The 27,940-nt window shown below is 24.3% G+C and overlaps 1 protein-coding gene across 1 annotated transcript; it reads right to left on the reverse strand.

The window, feature by feature from the left end:
* Window positions 1-88: 88 nt before the first annotated feature.
* On the reverse strand, window positions 89-27,654 carry LOC112602094 (polypeptide N-acetylgalactosaminyltransferase 2-like). The gene is made up of 12 exons (XM_025350021.1): window positions 27,028-27,654; window positions 4,856-5,145; window positions 4,149-4,247; window positions 3,984-4,051; window positions 3,785-3,850; window positions 3,308-3,429; window positions 3,029-3,204; window positions 2,280-2,383; window positions 1,882-2,101; window positions 1,591-1,801; window positions 1,360-1,476; window positions 89-424 (listed from the first exon to the last, which is right to left on the reverse strand). The coding sequence occupies exons 1-12, from the start codon at window positions 27,133-27,135 to the stop codon at window positions 260-262; spliced, it is 1,746 nt and encodes a 581-aa protein (XP_025205806.1). The 5' UTR covers window positions 27,136-27,654; the 3' UTR covers window positions 89-259.
* Window positions 27,655-27,940: the final 286 nt, after the last annotated feature.

Genomic DNA, 27,940 nt, shown 5'->3' on the forward strand with positions numbered 1-27,940 from the left:
TATACTTATATAGGTAGTAAAAAAACTCAAAACTATTTGTTTTAACATTTATCCCATTACAATATTATTAAAATTTAATTGTACAATGCATAATAAAATAATTTTAAAAATCCTTGTAGGTATTTATTTGATGTCTTCCCTATGTAATGTATAAAAAGTTGATCTTTGGATTTTCATTTAAGTAGTTTTTATTTTTGATTTTGGAAATCAATAATTAATTAATAATTTAATTCTGTTATTGATTACCATTTTGTAGGATTCAAACGTTATTCTCGATTTCTGCTGCGATCAAGTATTCCCATTTTTGATTTGAATTAAGACTATCACATACATTAATACTTATCATTTCATGTAATCCAAGTGTATCCAAACACAGGTTAACATTTTTAAGTCTTAATTGTTTAGTGTTTTCGTCATATTTCCACTAAAACAATAATACACATAATTGTATAAGTATGGTGTAGGTATTATAGGTTTTAAGTAAAGTAACATAAATACTTGATTCAACATAAACCCCAAAATAATTCAGTTATTGGGTGTTTTAAAAAGACGCAGTATGTCTCAAATCATTTAGCATAATTATTTATTCTTATTTCTTAAAGTGAACCACAAGGTGGTGAATTGAATTACAACTCGAAAAATCATTTTTATTATAAGTTTTAAAAATTTAAAGTCTATTTAATTGAATTATTTTAATATTTTTTTGTTTTTATACTATTTTTACATAATTGATTGATTTTTCAATGCTATGATCTTGTCGATCTTGACAAAATTGAATTTAGATATTTGTGCAGTTTGGTATTTTATTTTATTATGTTTAATCAATATAATTTTTTTTTTATTGACTAATCTATTTTTTTCAGATATTTGATTAGAGTTCTCTATTTAAATATTTTTTAAAAATTTCTAAGAAAGGATTTATTTTCAAATTAAGGCATATAAGTGCACTAATTCAATTTTGAATGGAAACTCTAACAACGCATTTTTGATTTGTTCACTACTACTTTTTTCTACTCATGTATGAGTATTGAGTAAGGAAGTCTGACTGTATAAAATGTTTTTATTGTTTATTATCAGCGATAATATTACGGACGCACTTGGGATATACTAAAATTATTAGCTACCTATATAATTGCGACGCAATTTGGCTATTTAAAACTTTAAAAGGTATACAATTAAGATAACAAGACGCATACGGGCAACGCCCTTTAAAAGTACATAATACATATTATAAAGTATAAATTTGATAATAAATTAATAAATTCCATTATAAATTAAAAACCCTGCAGTCGCTGTAGAACTCAGTAACCCATCAATTTAGTCCCACAGAAAGTGTAAATTAATAATTTGTATACTAACTTCGTCGGTCGAAGAGTCACAGGGTTTCATAACTAATAAACTCATGGCTGAATAATCTGTTGGAGATAAACACATCGTGTCATGCTTAATTGATCCACCAATTGTAAATGTCCATTCCTGTAAAAAATTATTATTATTATTATTATTATTATTATTATTTGATTTATTATAAAATATATTATAATAACATAGCTATTCACGAAAGTAATTTTTTAAACTGTAATTACATACCTGATTGCCACCGTAATCGTGGCATGGAAAGATACCTGCAGTTTTTCCTATTTGGTTTTCTAATGTATCTAAGCACATGTAGCCCTGTCTAATGCTGCCTACGAACACGTCTACATTCGCTGGCAATTTAAGTTCCGGATAAACGTTATCTAAATACCATTTAAACGGTTTACATCCGAGTTTTTTTTTCAATGCCAATCGATCTGCTATGCTGTAATAACAATAACAATTTACATTAAAACTGTCATCGTCCTTTCTTTTTTCTAGAACACCTAATAGAGAATAGCATACTTTCCAAATGGGACCGTTCTAGATAATGGCACGGCATTGTAATAATATCTTTTATATCGGTCCATCCATACTTCAGCTGCTCGACGAGTGTTGTGGGCGAAAACGTTGCCACTACCTCCCGGAAATGAATAAGGATGTCTCTTTCGAAACACATGACCCACTCGCGAACAAGGGATGATTTCTAAGCTACCACCGCATTGCCAAACCCTAAATGATATTTCTGTAAATGAATGAAAAAAAAATCGTAATAAATGTTATACATATATCGACAAAATGTGTAGTGAAAAGAATGGAATTTGTTTTAATTATTAGCATTATTCTTTATTTAGCGTTATAGTTTATTATGCGGGATTAACGCATATACTTAGTATTAGAATTATAATGATGTTACTTCTTACCTAGATTTTCACCACCCCAAATGTTCATTTCTTTGTCATATGTTCCAAGTTTTACGAAATAATCTTTGTTCATCACAAATAAACCACCGGCGATCATTGGAGTTCTGTGAATTAAATAAAACATTACTTGTATTAAGTATGTATTTAATACGTGACATTTTATTAACATTAATATTTGTTTTGTATTATTACATTAAATTGACAAAAACCAGGGTAAATATTTATGTGCAAACACCAAACATTATTTATTATTTAATTTATAAAATATTTAAACTTTTTATTTGTAATATTCTTGAATAGATGTAAATGAAATCTGTACACGCTATATAAATATAATAAACGTGTACGTTATAGTTGGGTTCACGGGTATTACTTAAATTAAAGTATGACGGATGTGTGTCGTATTTACAATTTTTATTCGTTACACCAGCGGTTCTCAAAGTGTGAGGCGCGGGTCCCTTGAGAGTTGGGAGGCGCAAGCACTTAATAGGGGAGGGGAGATACAAATATTGATATTGCACATATAAACTAGGAATACTAATAAAAATGTTTGTTTCATTTATTCAAGGGAGAAGTAATTGATTATTTTATTTTTGGGGACGCATAAACCAAAAAAGTTTGGAAACTGCTACGTTACTCTATTGTATTAATAGCTTAGTTGGTGTAAATAGTAAATAGTAAACAAATGATTTTTACCGTTGTACTGTGTTATAGCTTAATAGGACTATTTCTATTTATAAATAATTTACCTGATTGGTAAAGTTGGATCTTTTTGACGTTGTGATCTAACTTCTTGTGATAAATACTCCCATTTAAACACTAAATTCCAATCAAATCCACCTCTAAGTTCTGACGAAGCTCCTATGTAATGGAAATTGTCCATATTGATAACATCGATAATTGGGCACACCACCCTAGTCGGGTCCTATTAAATTATAATAATTTTAGTCTTATTCCTAATATATCATATTTTAATAACATAAGATAAGAATGATTAGATAATAGATAATAATAAAAATAACACATACTTCCGCTACACGATCTAAAAGTGGTTCCAGCCAATTCACGTTACACTCTACATGACTGTCCAAAAATGTAAGCACGGGTGCTGTTGCAATTTCTGAACCACGAACTCTGGACCTCATTAATCCTGTAGTACACATAATAAATATTATTTTGTTTTAAAATATATAAACACAAAATAATAAAAATATTTTTATTATTTTAAGATGGATCTATTTGTAAATATAAACATTATAATATGGTAAAGCCATGTTTTATAGACAATACCAACTACAACACTTGAAATACGATATTTAATAGCTTATTTTTTAAATAAAACAGTTAGAAAAGAGAATATTAAACACTAGATTTTAAGAAAGTTGAAACTTATTAATTAAATTAATCGAATTAAAAAAATAAAATTAAAACACACTACATACATTTTAATTTTAGTTAATAAATAAAACTCAATTATTCTAACTTAAACTAGGTTTTATTTATACCTTCTCTTTGTTCATTTCTAATGAGTTTCACTTTTTGTATTTTTGATAGTTCTTGTCCATCAGTTTCTTTAAATAAAAATAAAAATATATTAGTTTAATTTACTAATTAATATAAGATCGATTTTTGATAATGATAATTGTTTTATAATTAATTCATAATATCAAAAGATATATAATGTATTTGTTATAAAATATTTACTGTCATCACTGAAATCGTCCACAAGAATTATTTCTTTGATTAAATGTTCGGGACTTCTATTTAAAACGCTAAAATTTAAAACAATAATAAAATAATTATTCAGTGAATTATAATAGACTGAAAGTAAAACTATTAGTTTGAAGAAAACATAATTTCAAATCATACCTGACAACTGTTCTCAAAAGAGTAGACCTTGCTTCGTTATGAAACGTGATGATGACACTTGTCTGAGGTAAATTAATTCGATATTTCTTAGTTAAACATCTTGAAAAAAAAATCAATTAATAATAATTAATGTAATGTAAGCTTGAATTTAATGTATATAGGGAATTATTTATATTCTGGGGAACTTAGTTAACGCAATAATAATAATAATAAATAAAATTTACATAAATCTTTACAATTAAGCAAAATATATAAATTAATAAAACTGAAAATTACTGACAAGTGACAGTATAAATGTCACACATAAATATCTTATTGTCCTCGTATATGCTATCACAAATCGTTTACACAAGGAAATTAATTTTACACAAATATATACTCTTTATCTGATTAAAATTAATTGTATAATAAAAAAATGATTGAGATACAGGTATTATTAATTTTTTACTAACGCACAGTCGTCTATTTAACGTTTCCACCTTTTTCATGATATGTTTTTTAGTACATACGCAACGCATTTAGGTACCTATGCTATCTCACATCAGTAAATATATAGGCGCGAGGACGTACCTATTACCACAACGATCTAATTACACATTTAAATGTAAAATTTCAGATCTCTATTGTGATACATTATACGCATTTAAAATTTGTAAATAGCAATATTAAGTATAGGTTTAAAATATATATAATATAAGCAATCTCACTTTGAGTTTCTAGTATCGGGCACTGGCCGATTGCTACGCAGGCTATCACTTGCCAATTGATTGAATTTGTTACGCGAATACGCATCGTCGCCGTGTCTGAGACCACCGGCAGCCACGTACGCAACCTCGTCCAGATAACTGCTTAATGTTGAAAAAGGCGTAAAGAGTTCTGCCTGCCCATCGGTCAGAGAACTTGGTGAGCTATCTACGTGTCTGTTGATCGATGGATCGTCAACAGACATTAAAGCGTATCGGTCGCTTTTCAGCCGTAACGCTCTATTCTCTTCTGGCTGCTTGTAACCGAGAACAAAACAATTAAAGAAACGACCATGTTAAAAAGAAAAATACAAATTATCGATAAACAGTGTATGATTTATATTAGATATACAACACCGCAGCAACCTACTCGTAAGTCGTATGCGCAAAACGTTTTTTTATTATATATATTCAAAACGTTATATATGTTCAAAACGCAATAAATAATGCGTAAGAAATGAAGTGTTTTTACTCATTAATGTTATAATTATTCAGCTCGCAAATCATTTATGAAACTAAATATTTAGATCTAATACCTTTCGAGTGGGAGCTTGCAAAGAAGTAAGTTTTTTTTAACATTTTTAGCTTATAATCAAAACTTATAAGTTATGATAATAATTTTGAGTTAAATAAGAAACCACTAATAATTTTATGAATGAATAATGAACTAAAGATCTCTTAAACAAGATTTTGTAGCTAGTGGTTTATTAATTAAATTTTAGTGAATCACTAAATGAATCAATATTTTATAAAAACTGGTAGGTAAAAAAAGTTTCAGACCTGATTGATAGAGAAATTAAAAAAAAACAACTAATAAATTATGATAAATATATATGTTATGATTCCAAATTTGGAATAAACTAATTCAATTTCTACTCATCTTCTAAGGTGTTCATAATTAGAAAATTCACGAAAGCACGTTGTCATCAGTTATTATTATTAAACAAAAACAGATTAAAATATTTTTATATACTGTATAAATTATTTAAAAAATCTGGACCAATGAAATCAAACTCTAGAGCTAAGCCAAGTCTTCAAATTTTAATTAAGTCCTAAGCTTCCAGTCAAAATTTCCCCGCGCAATAGATTTGCTAGAAAAGTTTATTATATTAAAATTTATAGTAGACTATAGTGAGGGTAAATACGGCAGAGCATTTTTTATACTAGTCACTAAAATGCATTGGTATAAACTATTAAGTACTTATCGTTATAATTATTTTTAATGAGATTTTGGATACTTACTGACTATTATCTATGTTTTGTTTTACATATTATAGTAGATCACATGTTATGAGAAATAATTAAATTTAAAATAATTAGAAATGTACGTAGGTACGTGAACACGAAGATATTAAAATATAAACAAAATATAATTAAAATTTTAAAGAATCAGAAGTAATATATAATTATGTATATATATATGTGTGTGTGTGTGTGTGTGTGTGTGTGTGTGTAGTATGACGAATTTGATGTCAGTCATCATGGAGATAAATTAAATTACTTAAATTAAAACAAATTAAACAATTAAAAAAAAAAAAAATAGAAAGGCAGGTTAAATTAGGACGTGTTTTAAATTAAAGTATACTATATAGACTATAACAAAATATAAAATGGTTTCACCATTGACTTTTTTTTTATGGATGCCAATTGTCAACATAAACTATGCGTGTCTTGGTACTGCATTCATTACGTATCTTTTTATTATTAATTATACCAAAACCGCACTTCTAATTACTAAATTATACAAATTAAGTAAATATTACCTAAGGAAATGTTAATCCAAAATTTATACATGATATGATTTTTTTTAGTATTTAAATTATTTAGAAAATTTTAAGTATAGGTATTTTATTACCTGTTTATTTTTATTTTATTTTTAGTATTAAAACAATTTATAAGTTGATAAAATTAAAATAATTTTTATGATAAATTATATATTTAATATATGTATATTAAAAAAAGTTTATAATAATATAGAAGTAGGATTTATATAGATTAAACCAGCTAATCGTTAAATTAATTTTCTAATATATTGTTTATTATTTACATAATTTAAATAGCTTGGCTACAAAATAAAACAGGAAATACGAAAAGCACACATTTTCCTATGTATTATATTTATATGTTTTTGATAAAGATAATAGATTTTATACTTATATCCTCTTAAGTACTAAGGTAACTATTGTTTTTATCTCAATTTTAATGTATAAGAGTTAAATAATAAAACAAACGACTCATAACATTTTTCATTTACCTACAACTTACAGATTTCTATGTATAAATAATTAATTAATTTTATAATTGAGAAATAAATAGTATTAAATATTAATGTGTTCAATAAAATATGTATAATTATATGTATAATTATTATATGTATTATTATGATTATATAGAACTATAATAATACCTTCATTATGTATTACTTTATTGTAGAGTACAGACTACGATAGACTAGTCATCGAATTAATATAACCATGTTTTACATAGTATTTGATAACAACAGTTAAATTTTGTTAATGTATTTTTTTTTGATTATGTCAATTTTACTAATCATTTTAAATCAAAGGATATTTAATCATTAATTTATCATAATTCTAATTTTCGTACATCCTACTTTCTCCTTTCTGTAACATTAATTTTTTATAAAACTCCATACAAAGGACAATTTATAATCATAATTAGGAAATATGTAATAATAAATAAATAGTTTAATATATCAATTTTTTTTTAAACAAACCAGCAAGGGTATTCATTTTTTTTATCCACATTTTCAATGTAAAATAAACATAAATATAAAAAAAAATATTTAAAAATAATGTAACCAAGTTATTACTTTTACTATTGAAATAACATTTAAAATTTTTGAGTACACATGTTATTTATCCAGTTCTCAGAAAAATTATAATACAATTTTAAAAAGTTCAATCAATAAACATGTTTTTAATTATACCTACTTTAAAATCGTATTACCTAAATATTATGATAATAGTAACAATGTTGTAAATTGTAATTGAAAAAGTTTGAATAAAATTAATTTATTAGTAATCTTGTATTTATTTACTAAGCCTAGTAAAGGTATAAAATTTTTTTTTGTAATTTTAAACTATAAAATAATTTGTTAAATTTCGTGATTTATACGAATTTTGTAAAAATTATATCATTAAAGATTCGTAAAAAAAAAATGCTGACTTTAATTTCTTTTTATTCATTTTATTACTTTAAGAACAACTTATGAGGAACATTTCATACATATTTAATTTTTTTGACCAAAAAAAAAAAAAATGAATTGGCATAAATAGCTCAAAAAAATTTAAATAATTTGAAAATTATACTATATATATTAAGTAAAAATCTCAAAAATCTACAGTGAATTCTTTTTAATTTTAATAAACAAAATTTTATTAAAAAATACAGCTGTTTTATAAATATTCCAACTTTTTCGTCATTTTTTCCAGATTGTTTCAAGAAACTATTAAGATATTTTTATTGACAACCTGACCTTTAAAAGTATACAAACTAGACTTAATTTGCTATTATTGACTATAATAAAAAAAATCGTTATGTTTGGTTATGGCTATGTTAATTCTAACTCTAAAAATTTCTAATTTCTAAATGTTAACTTGAGATTTTAAAGGTAAAGTATACCGTGAATTATGCTGCGGCTACTAACTTGCTGATAACTCTTTATGACCTCAAAAATATCAGTAGGTACTATTTATCGTAAATCGTAGCCTTTCGTAATATTTGTAACAAGGCTGAATATCGTGATCCAAAGCTAAGAGAGTATCTTAAGATAAACTGTAAACAGACTTTCTTTCGTTCAATACGCGTGACTCCATTCCCCTCTACTAAGACGATAAAAATATAGTATGGTGTAAATTAAACCAAGTCTGTGTGAAAGAAATATGCAAGAAGAGAGCATAGTGAACTGACGAATACTGTTATATGTGTACTGGTGCAGTTGTTTATATCAAATATGAAGAAATAAATATGTAAAACACAAAAACTATTATGTAGAAGGAGGAGATGACTAGTACATTTTTTTCTAGCTAAATAAATAATTATTTCATGGACATATTTAAAAAATTTCAGTTGGTAACAATATATTTACTTTTAATAATTTGTGTGAACTAGGCTGTTTAATAAAATTTAGTTGATATCTTTAAGTCGTCTTAACAATCTTATATATATTATATATATAAGTAATAAGATATGTATTTATTTATATATTATTTATACACTAATTTAGTGGCTCCCAAATGTTTTCTTTTACTCACGGCACCTTTTTAGATCTAAGATTTTTCAGTGTCTCCCATCACTAGATCAAAATATGAAGGAAGTCGCTACCGTTTATTGGATTTTCACTTTTCAGTTTATTCACTAGACCAGATAGTAATTCCAAGGTGCCACCGCATAAATACATTATGGCTCCTCAAAGCACCGCAACGCACACATTGGAAACCACTGCACTCATTTTTTATTACAAGAAATAACACATACAATAACATTATTTAACTTTATTATTTTTATTATTATTAATGTATATAAATTTAAATTGTTTAGATTAAACTGCCTTTAAATAAATTTTAAACCGAAATAAAACACTAAATTCAGATTATATAGTTAGATATATAATAATAATAATAATAATATAATAATATATATTTAAACTTACACTACAATTTAAACGAAAAATATTGAATATCATTATACTAAATGAAAAATGATTTATTAGCCAATAACTGTTATTAATAAATAAACATTAGATCCTTGTGTATGTATATTGCACAAAAAGGTATATATATATTTATATATATACCATTAGGTGGTAATAATTACTACTCATGAAAATCTTTATTCAATTGGCTTTTATTATTAATAAATTAAAATAACGACTTAATATTTTAATTTTGATAAATACTATAAATTTAAAATATTTGTCTATTAAAAGTTGTAAATGGTAAATTATATAGACATATAGTAAAAAATATGAGAAAACTAAATTGACTGAAACAATAAACATTCTATTTAGTCAATTTTTCGTAATATTTGGTTTTAACTAGTATACAATGTTCATTGTACACATATTAGTAAATATAAAATTAAATAAGCTTTCAAAATACTAAATAATTAGGACAAAAAATTAATTGAAATATAGACTTTCCATTTCGCATATGGTCCAAGTTCAGTTCAGAATTTTAATTTTGTTTACCAAATTAAATAATATTTTTAAGGTAAAACAATTTCAATAGTCATCAAAAACCACATTTAATAACCACCTAACCACACGATGTATGTTGTAGTAAATGAAAATATTCAGCTATTTGATATATTACGGTTTTGTGGTAACCACACAATATCTATGGATAACGGGAAACGGTGACAGTTGTAATAGTACTTCCAAACCTGTTTTATAAGACCTAAGTTTGATAATACAAATTAGATTAAAATGGATATTTAATTATACAGACGCTTAGATTAATGAATAAAGTCATTAAATTTTCGTGACAGAATCAATTTAAAACATTCACAACGAATACTTTTGTCTAACTAATATTATAGTTAATAAATTAATAGAAAATAGCGTATAAGGTATACATGATTTTATTTTATAATATTTATACTTTATTAAATAAAAATTCAACTAGTTTTGTTATTTTGTTTTACTCAAATTAAATTTTACAATTAAAACCTTTCTTTTATTTGCTAATTATCTACTTATTCTACTTATAGCATTACTTTATTCGGTAAATATCTTACTATCTTAGGTACTAAAACTACTACAGATATTTGCACATTTACCTATTGGTAAATATTTTTAAATATTGTACTTACATATGTGATACCACTAATACCATATAAATATAAGATAAGAAATCAAAACCCATTAAGTATTTTATAGAATCCTGTTCCATATATTCAGTTTTGGTGGTACATTGCTTATCAAATATCAAAACATACAAGACAGAAGACTATGTGAAACATTAAAGTTTTAATTTTTATTTCCATTGGTTTTTTAAATATTAATTTATATATAGGTAATAAAATTATAACAGTATTGATATTTTAATTATGTACTCACACATATTGAATTCATATCTTCTAAAAATATAGAATATCGAAATGTAAACATTTAAATTAATAGATTTAGTAGTTTTTGTTTAAGTAGAAATTATTACAGAAAAAACTTAAATTTATTATTTTTGCATAAGAGAAATGTAACTTGTTCAAAAATCCATTATATTGTTTTCGCTTTCAAGAATAATTCACATGGCTCTCTAAATATTATCCAAAATTAAGTAGATTTACTATATAGTAATTAACAATTACGAGTGAAAATTTTTTAAATGTTATTTGAATTAATCAATGTAATCTGTTAAGTCAGAAACACAGTGAACCACAGAAATAACAAACAATATAATTATACCAAACGAAAATGAAAACAAGAAAGTTGCTCTAATAATATATATTATAAACTAAATTTGAGGTGTAGGTACCTTATTTTTGAGTAAGTCACTATATAATGAATAATATTTTAAATTTAAATTTAATTATGAATCAGTGCTCAGCAAAAATGATTCTGAGAGGAGACATAATTTTAGTCTTCACATCTAACGATATTTTATAATTGGTTATGAAGATACTTCATGGTATAAATAACTTGAAATAAGTACAAATATCTTGAAAATTATATTATACGTAAAATATAATATAAAATACGCAATTGCATAATGTTCTTAGAAATCAGGAATTATATTTTATTTAATTATTATTCAATTTCATCAACATTTGAATCCAAATATCTAAAAAAAAATGTTGTTTATTTATTTTCAACATTTTTAATACTGTCACAACAACTTAAAAAGATTTATGTATTAAATTTTATTTTTTTAAAATAGAAAAAATATTAAAACTAAAAGCATTCAAATTTCTTTCAATAGCTTCAGAAGATCCTTAATATTTTGATATTTGAAATAGTGTTACCTAAATATTTCTGTTATTTCATAATTGGTTTTTAGTTTTTGAAATGTAAAAAAAATTTAACCCTCTAAAAAACAAACCACTATTTAAAAACATAGTTAATAAACTTGAATAATTTTTTTTTTAACTTTAATTATACTTAAATAAAAACAAAATATTATTTTTAAATTATTTATAAAATTAAAATTAATAATTAAAAAATCAATTAAAATCTTACTTTGAGATTACATCTTTTAATAAAATATGATAATTAATAACACATATTCATAAACCATTACACAAATATTTTTATAAATCAGTCTAATATGGATAGATAGTTTTTAGAAGATATCAATTAAACATAAAAAAAGTTAAATGTATATAAATTATTCTTCGAAAATTATAACAAAAAGAAATCACTAACATAATTGTTGTTTAGAAATTCTGCAAATTTATATTATAATACATCTCACTTCGTCAAATCTATAACTAGATGACCAAATACATGGGTTATTTCTAACAAGTAACAATAGCACTTACATACCTAAAATATACAACACAGAAAATAAATTTCAGAAAAAAATGTTTTTGTACATTAAATTATCCTTTCAAAATTATTCCAAAGTGAAATTGTTTGTTTGAAATATAAACTCATGCATCTTGTCACATAAATAACAATGTTAATTTCCATTCACATACAAGGCTGATGGTTGATTATTGTTAAAAATTTAAATTCATCCGAATCGTGTTATTGAAGTTTGCTACACTTTCACTTAGCCTTTTCAAACGATATGTTATTTTAAACAAAGTTTTTATTTTTACTTAATTTTGACCAAATAATAAAATATATGACATAAATACCTACTTGTGTTGATACTGGTTATTTTTATGTTAGGTATGTTAATAAAACGTATATATTATTACGTATGATTTAATTTGTTCTAAAGTTATTCAAATTTTAATTAATTATATTGAACAGTTATTATTGTTCTTGAAATCATAATTTTATTAAAGAGTTTAAAAATTAAAATTATAATATAGATAGTTTGGTTACAAAAATCGAACTACTTTTAAAATATCTTATTAAATACTTGAAGGTTTTAAATTAAATTTATATTCAGTAGTATTTACAGTACATTTATATTTATAAATTCATATATATTTTATACTATTATGAAATTATTATACAATATACATAATTTAATGTATATTTTGTAAATAAATTGATTATATGCACATTATGTATTAATGGTTAAGTACTACTACTTTTTTTTATAAAATGTTCTTTAAAAAATATAAATATTATATTTTTAAAAAAAGTTAAAAAGTTTCATACACACATCTCACAAGAGACGTCTCTAAAAAAAATTCTAAAATTTGAGGCCCGCGTACGAAGTAAAATGTAGTAAATAATGATTTGTATATTAATACTCATTTAGTAGTATGGCAAAATATTATTAAAATACCTATAAATACATTCAATTATTAATTAATAATTATGTATATGCATCTGTATTAAATAAAAATAAATATATGTATATAATTATCCAATAAATAAATTATATTTTTTTTTAATGAATTCAATTTATTATTATAATAGATACATTAACACAATCTTAATCTATAGTGCCTACCTAATGAATAATAATGTAATAATATATGCACACCTGTAACAAAATATGATGTGTTATAAATCACTATTTAAACCGAAACATTTAAATAATATTGCGTTGGAAGATAAAGACACCAACGTATTTATTTCATAGTTGAAATTCTTTAACCACAATATGTTTACAGACACATTTTTAGATATCAATTTGGATCTCAAATACAGTTAAAAAATATGATGTATACTCTTGTAAGACACCTTATACAAACAATAAATATATTACGTATATTATCATTTTATTTTTTTATTATTAAAAAATATACACTATTTTTTTCACTTTTTCTTGTATAAAAAACCATCATTAATTAAATTTAATAGGTATTTAATAGTATCCACAATATCGTAGGCACATACCTACCTAGTATAATTAATCAAACCACTAAGTATCTATATTTTAGGTAATTAATTATTTTATGTTAAACACAATATTTTGTGTTTAAAACTTTAAATTGACTGTACATTATTTTTTTTGAATTTGAAAACGGTGAATAATATAACATTACTAAAATAACAATTAAAAACTAAAATAATGAGACTTTATTGAATTTATCGAAATATTACGCGCCAATACCTTACAACCTACATTTTTATTGTTGTATATTTTCTTTCAATTATTTGTCATTCATCAATCACCACAACATCTGCACTAAGAAATTATACAGTCTACACACTTTTCTTATTGAAATGACCTAAATCATTGACATAAATTAATAAAATAATTATTAGGTTATTACATTTTTAAACTAGATATTGTTTATTTCATTAAGTTTTTAAAATATTTTATCAACCTGTATCATAAACATGTTAAAAATGAATAAATTATATTTAAAATTATTTCAAAACAAACAAAAATGATACGTTGTAATATAATGATTAAAATACTTTAAAATAATGATAAACAATTGCAATCGAGTACTTAAGAACTTATATATATTATCGCTTATAACTATGAATTGATTTACAAATTGATTATTAGTAGGTATCTATGTAATAGTACCACAAGTAAGAATCAGCTAATACAGCGTAATTTTTTAAAACTATATCATCATTATTATTATTTATATTTATTGAGTATAGATTTTAGTTAAAATTAATTTTGTGTCAAATTCAAATATAAATACTGTAATTTTGATCATCTATATAATACTATAAAAGTAGGGGATTGTTACAGTTCTGTGAGCAACATCAATTATTATAACGTTTTCACCTGTGATATCCACTACCAATCTATACAGTGAATTATATAATATCTATGTTTATGCGTCTGGATCCGGTTATTACTATCGAGGGAAAGGTATTTATTCTCGTCTTTTTCGCGTGTATAATTGTATTGAAATAATCATTCTTATCTGTGAAAACAAAGAAATACAAAATTATCTTTGTTTTTTATTTGTTTCATTATTTCATGATAGTGTCCAGCAATAAACTATTATTTTAATTGTTGTTATTTATAATATAATATACTAGATAAAAATATAAAATAATACAATAATGTTATTGACTTGTTAATCAATACGGTAAGTATATACTACTGTAAAATGTATTTAAGCTAAAACAAAATAATTACATCTCTTTAACTTGGAGATTTATACAAGTATTAACTACTCGGGAATCAAGATTATTAATTATACATACAAAAAATAAATCCAATATTTAAATTAAAGTTATAATAATCCATTAAAAGTGGCGAATTATTGGCGATACAATACTTGTTTTCTACTTCATAAATAATTAAATACTACACCTAATGTAAGTAAGTTTAACGTATATAATTCACTAGCGACGAAAATATCCTTAAAACCAACGTTATAGTCTATAGACAATACCTAGAAGTTAATTCATATACTCATGTAAAACGTCGTTTCGATCAACTAGTATATTAAACAGTATATAAATATATAATAAAAGTATAATTGGTGGGTACGTTTAAAAAGTAGGCAAGAGCGTTTTGTACCGAAACAAATGAATTTTATATGTTAGTACATTATGTACGTTATTGGCGCCAATTTAAAAAATGAATGTGTGATTTCTACACACGTACGTCAGAGCACATGCAGACCATATCATTAATATTGAGTCAACTTTCTAAATCACCCTGTGCGTGCATTTTTTCCAAAGATATTATAATGAATAAAATATTTATTGAAACCATATTATACACACAATCGTACTCAAACGCCATCAAATGTCTTAGGGACAAAGACTGACAGAACGCAGACATTGGCATGAGCAGTTGAATTATAGTATACTTAACTAGAATAAGAAAGGTTTGAGGTCAATCTAGCAGAGTAGGCTCAACGTAGATTTTGACTTAGAAATTACAACTATCTCCTTAAGTAGCAACGCGTGCGCGACCTCTCAGGTCAGAATATTGCTATCTGGACATTTTGATCACGTAATAAAGTAAACGGGTTGGTTGCGTATCGAGCTTGTTTGATGAATCTTCATTAGATAACCATCTACTATATAGTATATGATATATTGAGAAATGAGACTCTATGAGACAATATTTTTAATAAAAATACATTTTATTAAAATACAAAATCCTATAGGTAATATAATTAGAGGTATTATAATGTATTGAGCGGTATTTTAACCATGACATGATTTTATAAGCGCGTATAATACTTATTATGTAATAAAATAAAAATAATTTTAGTTAAAAACTTAAACAGTAAGTAGATACTTACATAATACATACGTCATTCTTTTAGTCACTATTAAACAAATTCTTTTGGTCCAAATGATTTTGTTATGTGAGGAGAGATGACACTGTGATTTTAAAATATACTTTGGTTAATTAAAACATAATTTAAGGATTATAGATCTATTTATTAATTAAAATCATAAACTTAAACATAATAACTACACAATTTATAAATATTATTATTAAAATTAAAATTGACATTTTAATAATATTTTTAATTTAACTATAAAAAAAATATCATGTCTAAATAGTATTACAGTTGGATAATTATTTTTATCATACATCATTCATATCTAAATTACTACCCAAATATGCTTATTGTAAATAAACTTTATACATTGCATATTTCAAATAATTGTTAAAAACTAATAATGATATAAATGTTTTATGTTTGAAGTTTAAACTGCTAATTTAATAACAATTAAATTTATAAAAATATTTTCTTTTAGCCTAAATCTAAAACACATTTTATAAGTAAAATACATATTTGCCTTCACTAGAGCTTTATTTTTAAAATAATATAAAAAAAAAAAATGTTGTTATTTAACATTTTAAATAATTTTGAATAAATATTTATATTTTATCAGATTATTATTTTTCATATCGCATTATTAATAAAAATATCAATAATATAGAACATTATTGAAATTACTAGAAAAAAGGTTATTTAGGGATGTGATATATCCTCTATATCTTCTCCGTTTAACCACGTAGTTGATGTATATTATAATGAACAAAAATAAAAATTCCTTATACCTACGCTATTACATAAAATATCAAGTGTAAAGTATATTAGAATTCCTTAATCATAAAATGGAAAATTTTTAATTCAATATATTAAATATATTATGCATTATGCAGTATTTGTTAAAAGTGTATACGTATCATAATGTTATGTATGTACAATGTACATAGCTTAAAATGGGAGAGAAATATCAATTAAAAAACTCCTCCCAAGATATCTTTCCTAACTAATTTATTTACTAAACTAGTATTATTAAATGCCCATTTATTTGTTTTGTCCCTGAAGTAAATTTTGCATTCAATTGTAACTCATAATGCACGACTAATTTAAAACTTTTATATTATTATTATGCTATTACTATATACTGTACTCTGCAGTAAATAGCTAAATACGTTTTCAGAAAATGAAGATTACAAAATTATTTGGTTTCAATCATACACGCAACTAGAGTATTTATCTTAAACTTTGAGAGTATTAAAATTATAGAATACTTACAGAGTCCATACTCATACACTACTTTCATATGACGTGTTAACCAAATAAATATTTAACTAAATTATACCGTAAAAAATAAAATACGATGCGAGACACTTTATTAAGTTGTATTTTATATATGTTTAGTAGTAAACTAGTAAAAAATATTAATGCTATAATTAATTATTTGATAGCAATCTTTTCAGTTTATGAGACTATTTGTAGCGTATATTAATGTAGAACACACACGATAAAAGTGATGCGAATGTACATACAAATACAATAACGATCGATATTTGATATACACATATAAATTGATCATATTAAACACAAAACGAACATAATACTATTAACATTTTAAATGACATTTAAAATAAATTTATAACGGAAAATTAGAATTTATGATATTAATAGTTAGAATTTTAAAATAATTGTTAAATTGTAAATGAAACTTTTTCTTCCAAAACTGATGCAGATAATTAAGTTTTTCGTATATATTCAATAAATAGATAAGTTCACAAAAATAAATACACTTATATTTTATATAAGTATTCGCAAGTAATTGGAGCTTCTTAAAACGACATAACTGTGCTATGATACAAACACCTATTCAAATTAACCAATAATTTATAAATAACTCAACATTTTACAAATAAATTTAATTATTCAAATTTACTAATTAATCTCTAAATTATACAACTAAATTTATTTAAATTGTATTAAATATACCTTTGAAATAAAAGAAAACTAAAATATACTTTCATAGTATATTATGTACTACTATTTACATAAATATTATTAAATTTTGTATATTGAAATAGAACTATTTAATGATATTTTAGTTTTAAATTGTCTAATATATATATATATATAAACATATACAACGATATTATTTATTGATATTTATTTTGAATTTTAATTGAATTTGTAGCTTTAGGTATTAAGACTTGATATTTTAATGAATAATTGAACATTTTCAAATAATAAATACTGTTCTGGAGTGATCCAGATCAATATCCAGTTACACCCTGTTTCTCACATCTAAACGTACATTAAATTTTGAAAAAATCTGTTGATTTAAATGTACTACTAATATTATTTATTGCAAGATTTTTTATTCATAGAAGTGTAAAATATATTTTGTATGCAGAATAAAGGTACCTACGTGACGATATGTAGTGGGAACGTAAGCAAAGTTGGGATATAGACAACTTTTTTTACCGTACAACCGGTGGCGATATGGATTCGTTCCAAGAGACAAAAAACTGTCATACAAAATAGCTGTTGTTGTAATGAACGCAGTTCCTGTATGCGTGCCGGGAATGAGTAAAAAAATAAAATATCCTGTAAAAACAAATCAAAATAAACCGTTTGGTCATTTTAGGTTCCAGTGACACCGATCGATTTTTCGTATTCCATTGTGTACAATGGAGCAAGAGCAAGGATTATTACAATTTGATTACCCGAGCGTATACACATTAAAAAGTGTTAATGAATATTATTATAATTGAATAGAATAACGGGGCAGGGTCGATGACTATTTCCTTGCAATAAAAATAGTTTTATTTTATTTCATTGTTATAAGTCATTTATATTTCAAACTATTTCATCTGTTGGCGATATATACATTATACACCTAGCTACATCACTGTAACATGATTGAAACGCGCATCGTCACAGTCTCTAATATGAGTATGTATATATAAGTATACACATAAACACGTAGGCAATTTAACGCAATAAGTAGACCGTTAACAATAGTTTAATTTATTACAAGGTAATTAAGAAAAATACGATACTTCCGTACCCAAATGTGCTAAATGTCCACAGGGTACCTCAGGAGCTCACCAACGAGTTATGATGAGTTTATACTCATATATCGTTAGATATTACAAATACATCATCTAAGTATAATTACGTACACATACACTTTTCTATGAGATGTTAATTGTCAATTAAATATTTTGCATGAAATACTTAAAATGCTTTATTTATTCTATTATTTTACTGAGTACATAATATAATATATATTATATAATATCTATCGAGTGGATCATTTTACATCAATAGTTATGATGTTAAATAAGTTAAAATAAAAAAAAAAATCAGAGGCCGACTGAAAAAGTGATAATTATCACTTATAATCGTCTCACTTGGCAAACTACAGTGGATAGTGGTGTTTAATTAAAAATTTGAAAGCAATCATAATGAATTAATCAATCAATCAAAAAAAAAAAAAAAAACAGAGAACTCGTCTTTAATGTAAGTTTTGGATTTAAATGTGTACTCGTCATTGAATGGTTCAATGTACTTGATGTATTAAATTTGAATTTCTTTTTTTTTTATTTATTTATAAAAGAACAATTTCTACCAAGATTACAAACAATAAGTATACGTAATTCTTTAAATAAATTAACAATTGTTAATACTTCAATATGCGTAATGATAACAATCTATTGACGGAACTCCATTATTTAAATTTAATAATAAATCATTATATACAAAATAATAAACAAATATAACGAAAAAAAAGGATTAACTTCTATTTTTAAGAAAAATCTATGAAATGTAATTAACTATTATTATTTTTTCTTTAATTCAATAAATTATTGAACTAATTTTTGAAAAACATCGAATATAACTTATAAGTCAATAGTAATACCGTATACAAGGAAATAGATTACAGTATAAATAGCTTAAAATTAATCTAAATATTTAAAAAAAATAAACATTGTACATAGTAAATGATAATACACATAAAATTGAAATAGTTCAAGTTACTGCCTATATTTTGAATCACAACATATTAACTAAACTCATTACTTTTGTTTGAATACATAATTTTGCAAGAATTTAAATTTAAAATGCATATAAAAACTTAGAAATAAAGATTTTATTAATTTAATTTAAATTAAAATAAAATATAAAATTTTAAATGTCTACAAATAATTTAAAAAAACTAAAATACTTGTATCTAAAAAAAATATATAAAGAAAATTCTAACCTAAATTTTAGTAAAAATTTTAAATCTACAATTATTATTATTTTTTTTTAATTACCTACTATAAAAAAAAAAACAAAATTAATTTTAATCAAAATGTATGTTGCATCAACATACCTAACCGTTTTCTCGCTATTACAATTAAGTTATACTTACCTATTTATATATTATATAGTTATATACGATTTGTCTATGTGTGTCTAATTTATAATAAACATGTATTACTATTGATTATTTTTAATAATGAATTTTCTGTTACTATACTCATAAAAGTATACCTTCTAACTTCCAACTTACGTAATAATACTATAATTATATACATTTATTAGAGCCAAAAAATCGAATCAACTGTGACCTCTTATTTCTTTTGTGAGTAATATAATTACTTATGTTTAACACTATTCATATAAAATGCAAATAATATTTTAAAAGCAAATTAGTTTTCTCAGACTTACTTTATATCAGTAGGTATCTATTTAATATAATAAAGCCAGATCCAATATTATAGGCAATAGAAACAATAGTAGACATAAAAATAGCATAAACATTGAATATATTTATTTATACTTATATATAGACATTACAATTAATTTGAATAATAATAGAAATTTGAAACCCGCTTTTTTGAACATTAGGAGTTGAGTATATCTCATATATCATATTGGATAGGTCACTGCAATGGTTATGATAAATTTTATTCAGTGATAAATTATTGATCATTGCAAGGAAAAAATTATTTTGAGCGAAAACATTCTGCTGTTATATCCCATTACTATTTACTGAATAAATTTTATTACTTATGCTTTTATATTGATACCAATTTTACCTATAATAAACATTTATTTTATTAGCTTAAAAAAATTTAAAGATTCTGTAAGTGTCAATGTGTTTAGAAAAATTAAATATAGCTATATAGACCTAAACATTTCAAGCTCCTACGAATATTTTTGAATTACAACAAAATTGCTAGAATTGTTATTTTTTGTTTATGTATTCAATTTTGTCAATACTAGAAATTAAAATATCCTAACCTACTTTTAAGAAACCTTACAAAAGAAAATTATATTTTTAATTTTATTGAGTACAGAAAATTATAATTAGTAACAGTGTAATGTTTCTATTCCATAGTTTCTTTACAATTATTATTCTTTGAATTACACTAAAAAAAATTTAAATCATTTGTTGATAAATTATGTTTAACAAGTAAATATCCAAGTTTGTCAACATTTGGACATTAACGCTCTCAAAATATATTTATGGATTTAAAGTCAAGATTAGTATAAGCAATTTACAAGGCGCCCTTTTAAACCGAGCGTAATTTTTTTAGCGACATAAATAGAAGAAAAAAATCAAAAAAAAAAAATCATAAATTGCAAATTTTTTAAAATAGTTCACGAATGTCAAATATTTTGATAAGCCTTTACCAGTTATAAAAAGTAATATATCTAAAAATAAAAGAAAAATTATGTTTCCAATGTGTATCTACGTTTGTTTTTTTTTTTTTAATTACAGCATAATAAACTTATTTTGCGTAAAAATATCTGTTATCTTTATTTTTTTTTTAATAACCAAGAGAGAACTGAGAAGTAATAATTCGATTCACTTTCTTAGCAGAAAAAATATAAAAGTTGATAATTAAAGTATTTTTCCCAAAGATTTATGGCATAATCAAAAATTAATTTATTAATTTTATTTATTAAAACACACATTGTAAAATCAATACATTCATCACTTTACTCAGAATCTAAAATTAAAAGATTATCTTTTAGATTCTGTTAATATTCTATTAAATATAAAAATTAAATATCAATTTTAACTCACTGTATCTAATAAACTTTTAACTCTGTTTAGTGTAAATCAGACGTATAGAATATAGATTATAAAATATTATAGACTATATAATATGATGTAAATAACCTAAATAACGAACTTATATAACTGCCTATTTCAAATAAAGAAAACAATAATAACTATACATTTCAATTAAATGTAATTATATATTAATATAGGTACCTATAACCTAACCTATTTATTTGAGTATTAAAATTGTTGTATCAACTATCAACTTTTCAACTCAGTAATCATAATCGTCGCAATCGTCATCTTTGTGTTATTTTTTTTTTTTTTTTGTACAAAACTTTTGAGATTTATTGATTCTTAAATTTATATGTCTTATGTGATTTGTATAAACAATGTTGATGCATAATTATAGTATAAAACTAATTTTTCAAAATAACTTATTCCGACCACTTAAAGTCATAATATAATGCAACTAACAGTAACTATGCTAATAAAAAAAAAAAAAAAAAAAATTCGTGGTAGGTAATTGAATAAAAATCATCTATCAACATACTGATTACATTATAGTTCAATCAAATTTCACTCCTACGACATTTAATCTGCAGCTGGTTGTCGTGAGTCTAATCGGATATGGTAATGGTTTGCGTGAGAAATTATCGTTGTAGGCGGGGGCACAAGGTAGACGGGTTATATTTTTAACTATTTTTTTCTACACAAAAACGAGTTAATGTTCAATTCACTTTCACCCTTTCGCACATACTACTATACGTGTTACGTTACATTGAATTCCTGTAGGAAAAAAATAATGAATAATAATAATAGCAATAATAAATACATAACCAAGCTAACCAACAGTTTCTCCATTTCGTCTTTACAATTTAAAAAAATATATAATAGATTATTTTTTCCAAACGCGCGTTATTTTGTTCGCCAAACATCCACCACACACCAAACTTAATACATTTATAAATCATCAAATTGTGGACAAAATTGATTTTTCTTTTATTCAAACGTCTAATTTCTGGCCAGCACTATTATACAATATTCTGTAGTGAGGACACGCTCTGATTACATTTACTGCGATTGTAATGTAAACTATTATTTCGTATAGTCATACAGTTAATTCAATATAATAATAAACGTCTGAAGAAGATCGAAAACAATGATTTTATGGTTCAAGAAATCATCTAATAATATTTTATTACAAATGTTTTGTGAATTATAACTTATAATTCATAATTAGAAGATAACTTTTACCACACATATTCAATTTTTGGAATGCTATTTTCAAAAAGCATTAGAAAAATATTTAAACAGACTATTCTATTCACTTTTTGAATTCTATAGCAATATTTTTGATTTAAAAACGAATTAAAAATTTTGCTCATTATAATATACTTTAAAAACCTCATAATGAACAATAATATCATAAATTAGTATTGCAAAAAGTAAATAGTTTTTTGGTCGTTTATACATTATACCTATCTAAAGGAACATAGTAACATGTTGTCTACATTTTTCCATTATTGATCTATCCTTCTCCCCATTACTTGAAAATCATATCTACAACAAAGAACCTAAATATATAATATCATAAGTATTCAAACCAAATACTTAATGTTATAGAAACAAAGTGTTATCTGATACAATAATAAAATATAATATAATTTATTAACATCACATAATAAAAAACCTTAGGGTAAATAAATATGACTTCAGAAAATATACAAGTATTAAGACAAGTTCAATATCTTATATTTTCTTGAAGAATTTGAATTTTTAAGAAAAAATATAAGACTATGGTATCCAAATTACGAAGTTTTTTAGTTTTTAATGAAAACAACTTGTGTTTATACCATGTTTAGAAAAATTATAACTAAACAAATATTTAAAATGTTGAATCTTGATAGTTAAACTTTTTTCTGAATTATTATAACACTCAACATAATCGATTTTGTTGGAAACTGATATAGTGGCGTAGTAGTTGTAAAAACAAATACAGAGCTTACAATTTTAGAACAGAAGTGGGTGACGTAGATATGACCTCCAGAAATTAATTTTATTAACTGTGTCATTACCCTTAGTAATACAAAGAAGTTTAACAATTATTTTAACGACAATACGTTTTACTTTCTAGATCACAATAGTTTACATTTCTTAGTATGCAAAATATTTCCTCAACGTTTAGGTATTTTTAATATTTGTTTAAATCGTTACAATTTTCTCTAAAATTTGTTTACAAAAGCCAAAATTACTTTACAGCATAGTACTATTATTATTTATCTACTATCAATAATAATATGATAATAGTAATATAAATTATAATAAACCCGTAATTATATTACGCTACTTTTATAAAATTTTAAAAAGATTTAAATACCTAGGTATTTATGTTTTCGATTTTATTTTAAAATTTAACCGCCTATATACTATATGTATTATTATAATCAATTTTTTAATGCTAAAAAAAAAAAAAAACATTTAGAAATTAAAAATAATAAATATTTTTATATTTTCAAGAGTTTTAGATATGAATTTTGTTTTATACAGCTTCGTACAACTTTTTAATATACAATTGATAACTATATGTATAAATTGTTTAATTTCGTATATATTATGTATATAGTAAGTATGTAGGTATTATAGAAAGTTTTTTCGCATACTGTACAATGAATTTGTATTTTAGTTTTTTGAGTTTACTAGATACGAAATCTTAATGTAAGCTAGGTAACGTTAAAAATTATGGTTTGTTTTAGGGATTTTCCTTATATTTTGTATGCTAAATATTTTCCTAAAGAAAAAAATATCTACATTATGGAAATAATAGTAAATACATATTAATAAATAAATACCACATTTTTACTAAGCTTTTTGGAATAAATTTAATTTACATAAAATATTCATAATTCATATCAGAGATTATTATGGAAATTGACTTATATATTCAAGATACTTAGAATAATATTCATTTTAAAATGTATTTTGCAGTTAGTATTAAGTCTTATGAATAAATTATTATCTAAGTGTACTCATATAACTCAAATAAGGTATACTTTGTACAATTTAGATATATTTTAATAAATATAACTTTCTATATTTTCAATGATAAAATTAATAGCAAAAATATTTCCATGAATTAACGATTACAGCAATATCAGTGAAAAAATATTAGGTATACACAAATTATTACATTAATGTCTTATATAAATGCATTAAAATGGTACCTACATCATACATCACTTAATTACTACAGTCAGTTTAAATGTCAAAGGTATATCCACACATTTTTAGAAGTTATGACAATGAAATCACTAATTAAGAATATAGTAATTCAAACTAATAAGTAATAAGTACATATTTGTTTTAATGAATACCTATATCTAAATTCTTAATATTGTGTACAGAGAAATTTTGTATCAAAAAAAACTAAATATTTTATGCTACGTACGATTAACTTTTCTCCCCTTTATCCAATTCGTTTTTAATATGCAATTGTTTAAACTAAGATCTATTTAATTAAAAACCTTTCTACATATAAATTATAACTATAAAATTACGTTGACTTAATAAACAAAATAGAGATATCATTGGTGCCAAATGGGTAATTCGTGATAAAATTGGTACCTGTTATGATTTAAGTTATTTGTACTATTATAACTCGCAGAAACAAACTTTTGGCACCATACCATATCCCATGATACATATTATTATATACCAAATGTAAAAAACGCTGCACCAATATCACGCATGCGCATCTATATCTTCTAACCTATACTACGTATAGTATAAATGGGACATGCACTTGGGGCATATAAATACGCCAATTTCTTTAAAAATAAAATTTCTGAACAACAGTCAAGTATAACTTACATAGTTATATGAATCTCAATAGCCTCATAGTCAGTATTGAATATTGATCATTATTATGTGTATAAATTACAATATACCATTTAACCACACTCATGTTGAAATTATTATGGTTACCTAAACTTTCGTTTAAGGTTACCGGTTCTAAGGCTTATAACCGTGAGCTACAGTACCGGTTCGCGGTTCGTCTGAAGAAACCGTCGATAAATTTAAAAAATAGTAATTTTAATTTTAAACAATTACCACTTTAATATGTACACATGGGTAAGTATAGGGTAGTATGGATAGTATACTTTGATCAGTTTAATTTAATTTGTATGTGTAAAGAATGTAAACGTGCTTTAAGAAATATTAGGCACCGAAAGGTAGACTATCTTATACATTACAAACCGCAGATTGGTAAAAATGTCATGTTACAGCAAGTTTCTCATACGAACATTACAAAATAGAGAGACATTTAAAAAACAGTAGAACGTTATAAAACAATTATGTATTAAAGGATTATTATAAAAAAAAATGATTTATACTATTTATAGTATTGTTTATACAACATAAGATCTATATATATTATAGTTAACATACCTGCATACGAAATATTATTTGTATTACTTAAAAGTAATTGGACAAGAATGATTTTGTATTTAAAAAAATTTATATATATATAGTTCAAAGTTATTATGAATTATTTACACAAAAATGTGATGTTCTTTAATTTTTTTATGATACATAAATACATGATAAACACAAGCCCACTTCAAATTTATCTGATATATATCACGTCAAGGTATCTCTCTATAGCATTATATTTTATCTTATCGTTACAACTATAAACAATAATTATAATATTATACTGTCTTAATTCCTATAAAATAGCTATTAATTCATTGTTGAATGTAACAAATGTTTGACGTACCTTTGTGTCTCTTGAACCGGACTGTATCAAGTACACAACCACAGACATCCACGACACCAAGAAAATCAATAGCAGCTTGACTTTCCTACGCATTTTTCCGGCCCCCATCGCGCGAGGGCGGCCTTTTACCGGTATAGAACGCGTAGTCGAACGCGTCTAGCACACCATCAAACAATATTATTTCGTAAGTACGGGTGATCACACGCGGGTCGACAAATCGCCTAATCGTATACCTGCTTCTGTTATTTTCGAACTATATATTATATCGTATATCACTTCGAGGCACACGGATCACATGAGATATGATGTTTAAATATTAGAAATGTAATTAAAACATGTACAACAGTGAAGGTATAACGCGATATCACAGCGTGGTTAAAATCTTTTTAAATTTTTTCCTTCTCTCGAGGGACACAGTCCATATACCTGTACTGAACGTCGGAAACACGAGATCGGTGAAAATAAAATTTTTGTCGAACCGGGCCGAAGTACCGGACGGCGGACAGACGGAGACGACGACAGCGAATACGACGATAACCGACCGTGATCGAATGCCGACTAACTGCTAATACTATTGCAATAGCACACCGAGGGCCCCGTCGCCGCGCACCGGTCGTCGGAGCAGCAGCTGATCGCGCGAGTGGAGTCGAGCAGGATACGTGAGCAAAGTGAGTAAACATAGGTATACACTATGTACTAGCTATGTCGCGATAAATAATTCTTCATACTCCATAGCTGTGGTAGTACGCTGTTTTAACGATCGGGGATTATTATAATGATATAATACGTGTGTGTATTCCACTGAAAGCCGTCGAGCCACGACGAACGTTATTTAGATACCGCGTTGAAGAAGAAAAAATAATATTCGGGGCTAATTTTTTTGTAACTTTTCGTAATTTAATATATAAGTAGG

This window comes from Melanaphis sacchari, unplaced genomic scaffold (assembly GCF_002803265.2).
Source record: "Melanaphis sacchari strain LSU unplaced genomic scaffold, SCAv2.0 Contig81_pilon_pilon, whole genome shotgun sequence".
In the NCBI taxonomy this organism is placed as follows: Eukaryota; Metazoa; Arthropoda; class Insecta; order Hemiptera; family Aphididae; genus Melanaphis; species Melanaphis sacchari.